This window comes from Crocodylus porosus, unplaced genomic scaffold (genome assembly GCF_001723895.1).
Source record: "Crocodylus porosus isolate Cpor-Errol unplaced genomic scaffold, CroPor_comp1, whole genome shotgun sequence".
Lineage (NCBI taxonomy): Eukaryota > Metazoa > Chordata > Crocodylia > Crocodylidae > Crocodylus > Crocodylus porosus.
The window spans coordinates 19485483-19496523 of record NW_017728949.1 but is presented as its reverse complement, the minus strand read 5'-3'; the positions used below and the strand labels follow the sequence as shown (position 1 = coordinate 19496523).

At 46.9% G+C, this 11041-nt stretch overlaps 1 protein-coding gene across 1 annotated transcript in view; it reads left to right on the top strand.

The window, feature by feature from the left end:
• Window positions 1-11041, top strand: part of FAM207A (family with sequence similarity 207 member A) — a 111987-nt gene that overhangs the window by 4584 nt on the left and 96362 nt on the right. Inside the window, exon 2 of the mRNA XM_019554014.1 lies at window positions 4595-4703. Within this exon, the coding sequence (XP_019409559.1) occupies window positions 4595-4703 (109 nt within the window). The remainder of the gene's footprint in view (window positions 1-4594; window positions 4704-11041) is intronic.

Genomic DNA, 11041 nt, shown 5'->3' with positions numbered 1-11041 from the left:
CCCAGGATTGGGCTACTGGCCAGATCCAGTCTGCAGATGGATAACCTGTGGTCTGAGGCCTGGATGCAACTCATGGCAGGGGGAGAAGCAGCAATTTGTAGCAGCAGAGGTGCCTTCCTCGCCCTGCTCTGGGCATTCTTCTGCCACTGATTCCCTCTGCAGCATCCAGCCAGTGGCTATGCTTGTGTGCTCTGGGCTGAGGGCTGCTCTGTTGCTCCACTACTGCAGCTTCTTGTTACCCCATTGGTGGTAAGGGTTAGCGGAAGCTGCAGTGGGGTGGGGCATGTGCAAGAGTGAGAGTGCAGCCCTTGGCACAGAGCTGAGGCACTGTAGAGAGGATCAGCAGCCCATGGTCACAGCTGGCTCACAAGCAGCAGTACCTGTTGTACTTAAATGGTGCTGACCCCCTGCTTTCTAGTCTAGTCCAAGTGATGGCAGTGTTCTAGTTTTCATTCAGTATGTGGAAGTTGTGATACAGTTCCCAAAGCAGCAGCATACTTGGGGAGTTTTCTTGTTTATTGATAGACATGTTATTGTGGCCTCTAAAATGCAAGGATTGACTGTTGAACACTCCTTCCTTCCTGGTCATCAATGTGTATAATGCTGTGCACTTGCAGTGATGTGCTCTCCTCTTACTGTATTAGCTCTCATGTTTTTATGATTTTATTGTGGCATCACTGAGTAGTACAGGCTCAATAAAAATCCAGTTTCTGCATTAACCAACCACTTCCATGTGATCTAGACCGTGTGAGTTTAACATGTATGTTGGGAGGAAGGGAGAAGTGTCCTGCTGTTATCTTTCAACCTCCAGTCATCTCTTTCCCACACTTTCATCCCTGAACGAGTCAGGACTGTTTTTTTTTTTGTTTTTTTTTTTTCATTTAACAAATGTAATTTTATTGTGTAATGCATAATTAATGCCATGGACCCCTCCAGGACACATCTGGTAATCTTCTTACTGTCCCTCTTTATACCCCAGACTTTAAATATTTGCCATATGGAGACTTTAAAAAATAGCCAAATGCAGAATTCTAGTGTGTTTGTCCGTGTCCATGTCTATTTGTGTGTCTGTGTGTCCCTTTTAACTGAGGCCCTGAACTGACCTGACCCTGCAGTTAAACTGATTTTTTTTTGGTATAGGTGAAATCATACAATACAGCTCCCTTTTCTTTCTCCTTGTCTCCACTGTACAGAGTAGGGACTGAACAGTGCTGGAAGAATTGTATAGGAAGAATTAAGACAGTAAAAAAAGAAAAAGGGTGGAGATACAACTGCAATGTTGGCTCTTCCATGTAGTACTATACTTACTGTAATATAAGATAACCCCCCCAATAATTAGCTATATTATGTGGAAAATTCTATAAATCTACTATAACTGTCTAGGTATAGAATCTAAGTATTGGAAGGTTGTCTTGAAATCCCCTGCTCCTCCACTGCTACAGCAGAGTAAGCTGTGGTTGGTGAGGGGGTGGGAATTAGGTGTCCCCATTGCCCTCAGCCCTACCTACTTCTTCCCCCTGCAGCCTTCCTGCCACCCTTGCTGTCTGATGCTGCTCCAGAGCACAGCACCTGGAAGCTCAGCCCTTGCCTGGCCCTGCAGCACTGTTGCTGCCGCTGCTGGACCCATTAGGTGGAGGGGTTTCTATGTTGGGGAGAGACTCCAGCTGGAGCCCAGCTATGCCTTACACTAAGGGGGTAGGTGGGGGGAGTGGGCAGAACCTGGGAGGATGTGGGTGCTGTGGGTCTGACTCTGGCCCCATCCTGGGCTCCAGGTCATGGGCAGAGTCAGAGCCTCAGCAGCTGCCAGCCCCCCTCTCTATTTCATATGTCAATACCAGATGAGCCCTCCCACCCAAGCTGACTGGGGGGAGGAAAACAAACCTCATATTATATTTGAGTAAATACAGTAGCTCAAAATCCTCTATGAGATTGAAGAAAACATGTTTGTTTTAAAAAAAAAATGTTATTTTATGTTCTTTTTATTTGCTGCCTGTTTTTTTAACCTTTTGGGTTCATGTTTTTGAAACTCCCTCTTCCCTCCTCCCCCTCACAATCCTGTGAGTTAGGAAATGTATATACATATATCATTTTTAATGAAAACATGTGGTTCTTGCAGTTATTACTCCCTGCTGTTTCACACACCTGTCACATTACTGATTGATTATTCAGCAGTCATGCCACATGCTTCATTGTTGTCCCATTGCATGTAGGCTTGTGTAAGGCTTACACAAGGTCACAAGCCTACAAGTCTTTCACAAGTGTCCCTTAGCTTGAGAGAAGGAGTGTATGTATCCCTGACTGTTGATGAGCTGCTGCAATGTTTTGTAGACTCTTCCTCTCTAGCTGTTCAGAATGGTGAGCAAGTCTGCCAGCTCCTCTTCCCATCTGCCTGTCAGGCACCCTCCCTTACTCTCAAGGTACTCAGTTTTTCCATTTGTATTTGTTCAGTCTGCAGAGAGCATGCTCTAGCATCATTCTGCAGCTGCTCAGGGTATCATCAAACAGTCCCTTCTGTCATCAGTGTTTGGTACACCAGGAAAGCAGAGGGTAGGTGAGCTGAGTGTCCCAGAATAACTGGAGAAGTCACAGTGATGGCAGGATCTGTGGGAATCATGGGAGCAAATGTTTTATGAACCAGGCTGATTCCAATATGGAAAAATGGATCTTTCCAGACTCTTCCATATGAATATTGGAGGTTCTCCAGTGGTGACTGAGTAAGCCTTGCAGTACCAGGGAGAAATGCCCATTTCTGTTTAGCTGTAAATTTACAAAACACCTTTCACAGACGAGCCTATGAACTTCATTCCATCAACCTATTGGATACAAAAACTCATGGACTAAAATATATACACTGGAAGTATGACACACAACCTCCCTAACATCTGACTTCCTGGATACCTTTCTACTATCTACCAGTTACTTTCATTCCCCTTACCACCTCCCACCACCCCCAGCCTCTCTCTCACCTACTGACTTCTCAGTCTACATCTTCACTGACTGCCTGTCTTGCATGCATACCAGCCCAGCCTCTGGCTTCTTTACAATTCATTCCATCCAGGAAGAGCCTGGAAAGAAAAAATTCCCTGGAACAAAACCTGATGGATAGCGACTTGGACATGAGAGATCCTGGGAACTGCTCAGTTTAGCCTTAAGTTCCAGAATTCCCATCTAGGAGTAGGAAACACGACATGCAGCTTGGAAAAATCCCCAAATGCTAAAGGGGGAGCAGGGCACTATGCAACATTTGCCCAGAATGAAGAGTGGTTAATTCAGAGCTTTTCTGTGCTGTGTGTCTGAGGCAAAAATACCTTGAGCACAGAATAACAATGTAGCATCTCTGCAGATGTTGCCATCTACCACAGTTTTTGTATGAAGCTTCAGCTATAGATATGCTTATAGTAGGGACCTACTGCAATTCTGGTGGAAGTGCACTGTGCAGCAGTTCCTTTTTAGCCTTGCTCTTTTTGCTGTATGCTGCCCACTGTTGATTGGCTGAGTGGCCTTGGCAGCCCCGACACTTGTTGCTGATTGGCCAGGAGGTTTTAATACTGATTGCAGTTTTAAATGTGAGCAGGTCAAATTGCAAAACTATATTTGTGCTTCCTTTGCTTGCTAAGTGATGGCCTACTGTGTGGACTGTCACTTGTTAATGCTGGATGAATACAGTGTTTTCTTCTTGGATCACTAGATTATATAGTAGCTGAGATTTGTTCGGAAAGTATTGGATATCCTTTTTGAGAGGGGCGGGCAGTACTGCACACAGCTGTCCACATGAGGGCAAACCATTCCTTTTTATATTTTAGAGAAATCTAGGCCTTGTCTAAACATATGAATTGGATTGCTTGATCTATATGGGTGCAGTGGAAGCTGGACCACTTCCCTGTCTTTTCTGTGGATACAGACCTCTTGGTATAAAGGTGTCTATATGGGCATAGCTGTTCTCAAGAGAAGGGCAATAAGGTATCTCAGTATAAAGACATATTTATACCAATATAACTGTAAACTTTCTGGGTGCTGTACCTATAATGATTTATAAATAGTCCTCCTGACGGCTCTAAGTATGCTAGCATAAAACTGTGTAGTCCAGGGATTGGTTTTACAAAACTACATAGGTGCCAAAGTTCCAGATAGATACTTAATCTGCTTATTTGTTGTTTTAAATGCTATTCAACTCTTAACTCCCTACAGCAATGAGAACTTGATAACTGACTTGCTTAACTAAGAGTGACTTGGATGTCTGATCCACTCGTTAATGTGTGTAGGCCCCCTAAGTGTCTGAATACCTCTTGTAAATCTGGGCTAAGCTAATGGGGCTTGGATACCCAGGCCAGCTCATGGTGCTGGTGGCAATCAGTATCTATACTTAGTCCCATGCATGCTTAGTAATTGTTTAATGATAAGCTGAAGACTAGTTGCTTGGCCTTGTCCTCATACATGCTATGGGTCACATGCCAGACCTGGATAAAGAATTACTGGGAAGTGACTGTAGAGAATAGGGCTCTGCCTGCCAGTTTACTTTATTAATGGTATCAGTACTAACATGTCTGGTCTTCTTTCTTTCTTTCTTTTTTTTAATTCTGCTTGTTTGGCTAAGGACTGGGCTTTCCTGACCTCTGACATCTTTACTGGGATGAAGATTGATCCAAATACTCTGGTCAAGAAACTGGATTTGGATTCAAGGAGTGTGGTCTCCACCAAGACTGGTAAGTAGTGTGGGGTGATGTCATTTGGGGGCTTACAGTGGTAAACTGGTGCTCAGCCCTCCTGCAGGGGAGGGCAGTGCTTATGTCTGCTCTGGAGTCTGACTATGGCTGCCATCTCATTGGGATTTGAAGGCTGAGATTTTGTAGACTGTTGGGACCCCTTTTTGTATCCAAGGTTAATCCTGTAGCACTAGAATGAACCTCAGCTTGTACACATTTATTCAAGTGACTACCAGAAAGTACAGCTAGGCAATCAATTCTGTGTTGTATCTCTACACTTTCAAATGGCCAGTTTACATCTGATGGGTGTCAGGAGGAAGAGTGTGTGTAGTTAATGGAACATAAATACGTGCCTTGAGCTGAGCAGGGGTTACTGTCCAAGCCCTCACTACAGTGAGTTGTAGGCCAGTACTCCTGCAAGTAACCTGAATTGTGTTTTGGATACTGCCTTCAGCATCTGGCTTTGCACTGGTGGTATAAACGTAGGCTGGTACTTGGACTGCTTTGGGTCCTGAACAGCAAGTATTAAAATGGGTTCCAAATGGGAGCAGGAGGAAGTGTAATTCAAAGAGCAGGGGACAGGTTCTGTATTGCATTTTAGCCTTACCTGTGCCTCTTGGAGTCTGTCAGAAAGCGTCTTCAGAGCAAAGTGTGTGTGTGTTAAGGGGATGGGGGAGACTGGGAAGAAGCAGTATGGGTCCCTATCTCCATATCAACAGTTAATGAAGACTAAATTGTGAAGCTATGAACAGCAAGCCAAGCTTTTTGTGTCGAACTGATTCCCTACTCTATGTGGAAGAGTGCAGTTGTAACTTTTTATTTATTTATTCAGTTTTTCCTGGTGTTGGAGACTATTTCAGAATGTCTGTTGTGATTCCCATAAGCATTTTCTTCTCTTAATTTGCACGATGAAGATAAACTATTACTGATACAAAGGCTCTGCCTTCCTTTATCATAAGAGCCTGTCCTACCCTCTCACATCGACTGGGCTGCAAGTAAAACCAGCAAATATCCTAGGGCTGTGTTTGGCGAGTTGTAACAGCCATAGCCCATCGATTGCATCTGTACTTCAGCCAGCAGAAAGTTTGTATGAGGACATAATTGCTTAGGAAGCCAGTCTTTTGTGTGGAAATCGCAGTGAAATTCTGTTTTCAGAGCATTTGGGTCCATGGTTCTGTGACTAGCTGGGCAGAGGGATGAGTGTGCATGTTCTTGCTCATCTTTTTTTTAATTGGACCAGACAGTGTATGGTGGAAAGCTGACAGCCTGCAATCCTAGTCTCTCGCTCCAAACTACAGCTGCCCGTTCAATGCCATGTCTGGTTTATAAATAGACCTGAGCTGCTGGTCTCTGTGCAGTGCTGATGATGCAGATGTGCAGTGCCTGGCAGCATTTCAACTCTCTTTACGCTCTTCTTCCATCCCCTCCCCTCCCCAACTACAACATCCTGATCCTGCTGCAGTCTGCCTCTTCAAGTGCTTTCTCACTGATGCCTTTTGGGGGCGGGGGGAAGGTTGAGCCCTGAAATTAAGTGGGGCGGAAAGAAATTTCTTTCCCTTTCTTTAGCTGTTGTGCTTTGTTTGGAAAGCCTGTAGGTTTCCTTATTGCAGAAATCAGTGCATGTGCTTCTGTGTCAGTTCAGCGATTTCAGGTTGGGCCTTGCATACCACAACTGATGACCCAGGGACAGAAAAGAAACTGACCAATTGTAGAGAAATGTGCATTGCCTTCAGGCATCTCTGTGCCTGGGTGGACAGCATCCTCAGCAGGGAATTACTGGCTCAGAGCGTAGGGAGGGAGGGCAGGCTGAGTAGGAATTCTCCTACACACTTGGTTATTTTAAGCCCTAATAGAAAAGCACAGATGTTTCTCTCCCACCTACTGTTGCAGCCCTGAGAAGGCCAAGTTCAGATTCTGCCATTACCCCTCCTGCAGGCCCTTGGAGAGCATAGGCAATGCAGGGTCTTGCTCCCTTTGTAAGACATTATGTCTCATTTAAGAAGACCTTGCTATCAGATGCTGTTGCCATGTTGAACATGATGTGCTCTGTCTGAAACCTAGGGTGGCTGATAATGCCCTGCACTGTGTTTTTAAAAGCAACACCCTGCCAGCAGAGTGACCTAAAGGGATTTTACTGGTCCCAGCGATATGCCAGCCTTTGCTGAAAGGGGACAGTTGGAGGACAATGGATTCCCGTAAGCCCCAGTCCTTGCCTCTTGGGAACGGAGTCTGATTCCCTGCCATCATAGGCACCATGGCATAATGTCCTTTCTGGGTCACTGGGTTGTTTTTTGTTAAGCTTTCAAAGCATTTGTGAGCACCAGCTATAGCTTGGGGTTCCCTTGAGGATATGAACAGCAGGGAGTGGAGGTGTTTTGGGGCTCCAGACACTGGCTCTAGTGCTCTGTAGCCAGTAAAGGACAGGCTAAAGTCCCTGGCAATATCTGCCAGCAGCCAGGATGATTAGCTACACTGCTGAGCTACACTGCATGTGCACCCCCTGAGCGTGGCAGTGCACCCCCTACAAAAAGGTGCTGCTCGCCACTGTTGGTGTCTGTGGGTGGTCCACAATCCCTGCTGGGGGTAGGGGGCATGAATCGTTCATGGGTGTCAATACTCTTGCTGGGATCAAACGTGGCAGTTCCTTGCTAGAGCAAGGGACCTTGATCAGAGTCAGACCAATTACCATATTTTAGATCAGGAAGAAATGTTACCCCATGGTCAGATTGGTATAGACTGTTTGGAGCTGGGGGTGGGGGTGGTTTGGATAGGGATGATCCTGCCTTAGGCAGGGAGTTGGCCTAGATAACCTCTGGAGATCCCTTCCAGGCCTGCTTCTCTATGATTCTATGAAACTGCACAGCCTGCCAAATTCTCCGAGCCCTGGAGGGAGTGACGCTGTTGTGGGGGGGAGAGAATGGTCCAGGAAATGTGCAGTACTTGGGGGAGATCTTGGCCATCCTTTCTAAGGGCCTGGCACCAGGAGTCTTTAGTGTATGGGGGACAAATCTCTCTTCTTTCCCAGCACACCAGGGTGAGTGCGGGGGAAGTGATTCCAGTCTTCTGCCTCTACCCTCATCACAGGGGCCAGCAGAGGAAGCACTGCTACCTTCATCCAGCCCCAGGAGAAAAAGGCAAAGCTATGGAGAGAGTAGCTGGGATAAAGTGGCTTAAGACTGAATCAGCATGGGCTGTACAAGGTGGGCAGCTGAACTTGTGTGCCACAGTTCAGAGAGGTGTCTCCTCAATCACAGCCTCAGCATAGAGGGCTATGAGACTGCAGCTTAGGGATGAATGATCACCCAGGCCCCAGGAGGAGGGCTGTGGAATTCCCCCCAAAAGGAGTGTATTTGGATCTGAGGTTGAGCTGGAAAAAATCTAAGTCTTGGGAGAGAAATGAACAAGGCCTCACAAAGGTTGGTGTGGGGTAGCTTCCTCTTACGCTGAGAGCAGGGCACTTGCATCGTTGCACAGATGGAAGGAGGAATTGAGGGCAGGGTGCTTGCAGGGCTGTCCCAGGCCACTAAGGGGCACTCTGAGATTAACACCCTTCCACCTAATGCCAGGCCACAGAAAAGTTTTGCTTCCTTCCCCCTTCCCATGGCCATTCACAAACACTTCCCTATCCCCAGGGAATAGCGGGCTCCCTGCAACAGCCCGGAGCCCTGCTGAGAGTGCATGAGTGTCAGGGATGAGGTTATCCTGGAGAAGAAACAAACACTGTAAAGGCACATGGAAGCAGCAGGCTATAGCCATTGTAGTGCAGAGGCCAGCATGGGCTGAGGACAAATTCTTGCCTAGTTTTGAGAAAAAGTACTGGCTTTTGGTTAATACACGTGCTTGAGTTTGGGTTTGTTGTTTTTTCCTCCACTTTGTATTTAGTTTTATTTTTATTAAATTTTTTTATGATTTTATCCTGCCTGGAATCTCACTCAGCCATCTGAAAGCACCTCTTTTCAAGCAAACTATGTATATAAAGGGCTTGGTTTGTCTGCCTGTGTATCTGTCTGTCCATAGTGCTCTTTAAATGTGAATAGCTTGAAAACTGTAAGAGAGAGAACATTTATATCTTCAGAGAAATGTTTTTGCTATAACTTAGCAAATAATTTGTTTAGTGACCATGTCAGGATGATCCCAACTTCCAGAATTGGGGAAAAAAAGTCAGGGGCCGGGGTTGTTTCTACTGAGCTCCTTCCAGGAGGGAGCCAGGAGCCTGGCACAGCGGGGAGGGCAAAGGAAGGGGGCAGCTGAGGAAAAGCAGGAGCTGGGCAGAGGCATGAGGCAGTGGAGGTGCGGTGGCGGCCCCGTCCCAACCCCGAAGCAGGGAAGGAGGCACCCGGGGGCAGTGCAAAGGAAGCCCCGGGACGTGGGTGGCTGTTATGAGGCACAGAGCTCACCTGCCTTTGCCCTTGCCCTTGCCCAGAAAAGAGGCATGCAGGCAGTGACTGGGTGGCAGCATGCATGGGCAAGTGCACCTCCAGCCTGCTGAAGAAGAGCGAGTGCAGGAATGTTCGAATGTTCAGCCTATTTTATTTAAGTTTTATAAATATTTAATTTATTTCGTAAAATATAAAAAGTAAAACCTATCTATTTTGTTTTTCCTACTTGAAATTCATCCATCGTTCTTGATGGGCAGTTCACTAGTAAGAAAATAAAGGCCGTAGGCAAGGAAGAAGTTGAAAAACTAATTAAACCTTTGACTAGCCATGGCTGTCCCTCAGCTGATTGTTGTTCTAGCAGCCAAACAATGGGGAGGAGTGGGGTAACAAGCTATCTCATTTCTACGACCCGTTCCATGGGAAGCCTGGAGAGGGTAGTGTGGGATACGTCATACCTAGTTGCGGAGACCTTGGTATTTTTAGATCTCCTGGCAAACAAAGACCCACTGTGGGCTGAATGGTGACTCAGCCACGAATTCACTCCCACTGAGGGACAGTACTGACTTATATTACTTAGGTTCATAGATGTAGGATTGGAAGGGACCTGAGCAGATCAAAAGTGTAATCTGACCCCCTGCCCTGGGCAGGAAAGAATACTGGGCTCATATGGCCCCTGGTAAATTTTAAGTTCATATGACTCCAGTGAGGTAATTATCAAGCCTCCCTTTTAAAGACCCCTAAGGTCAGCACCACTTCCCTTGGAAGCTGGTTCCAGATCCTGGCTGCCCTGACTGTGAAGTAGTGCCTTCTGATGTCTAGCCTGACCCTACTCTCAATCAACTTGTGGCTGTTATTCCTTGTTACTCTGGGAGGTGCTCAGGAGAACAGGGCCTCTCCCATTCCCCACTGGTCCCCCCTGGTAAGTTTATAGATGGCCACCAGATCCCCTCTCAGCCTTCTCTTGGGGAGGCTGAACAGGTTCAGGTCCCGTAGTCTGTCCTCATAGGGCCTGCCCTGCTGCCCCCTGATCATGCAAATGGCCCTGCTCTGGACCCTCTCAACGCTGGCCACATCCTTACTGAAATGCAGAGCCCAGAACTGGACTCAGTACTCCAACTACAGCCCGACTAGTGTTGCATAGAGGGGGAGGATCACCTCCTTGGACCTGCTCGTGATGCATCTGTGGATGCATGACTAGGTGCGGTTGGCCTTACTGACCATGTCCTCACGTTGGTGGCCCATGTTCATTTTGGAATTGAGAATGACTCCAAGATTTCTTTCTGCCACCGTACTTTCAAGAAGGGAGTTCCCCAGCCTATAGGTACGCTGCTTGTTCTTACTGTCCAAGTTCAGTACCCTGCACTTGTCAGTATTGAATCCCATCCTATTCACGTTTGCCTACCCCTGTAACCTGTCCAGGTCCAGTTGTATCCTGTCCCTCCCTTCTAGCGTGCCCACCTTGCCCCAGCTCTTGGTGTCATCAGTGAATTTGAACAAGCTGCTTTTCACCCCTTAGTCCAAGTCGCTAATAAAGAAATTGAATAGTATGAGCCCGAGGACTTAGCCCTGGGGGACTCTACTGTTCACATCCTTCCAAGTTGAATATGACCATTCACCACCACTCTCTGGGTACAGTCCCCTAGCCAATTTATGACCCGTCTGACTGTGTAAGCATCGATGCTGCTGTCACCTAACATTTTAATGAGAATGGGGTGGGAGACAGTGTCAAAGGCCTTCCTGAAGTCCAGAAAGACAACATCCACTGTGATACCTGCCCTGTCCAATGATTTTGTGACCTGATCATAGAAGGCTATCAGGTTGGTCTGACAGGACCTGCCCTTAATGAACCCATGCTGGTTGCCCTTGATTTCATAGATTTCATAGACATCAGGGCTGGAAGGGACCTCGGGAGATCGAGTCCAGCCCCCTGCCCAAAGGGCAGGAAGTCAGCTGGGGTCA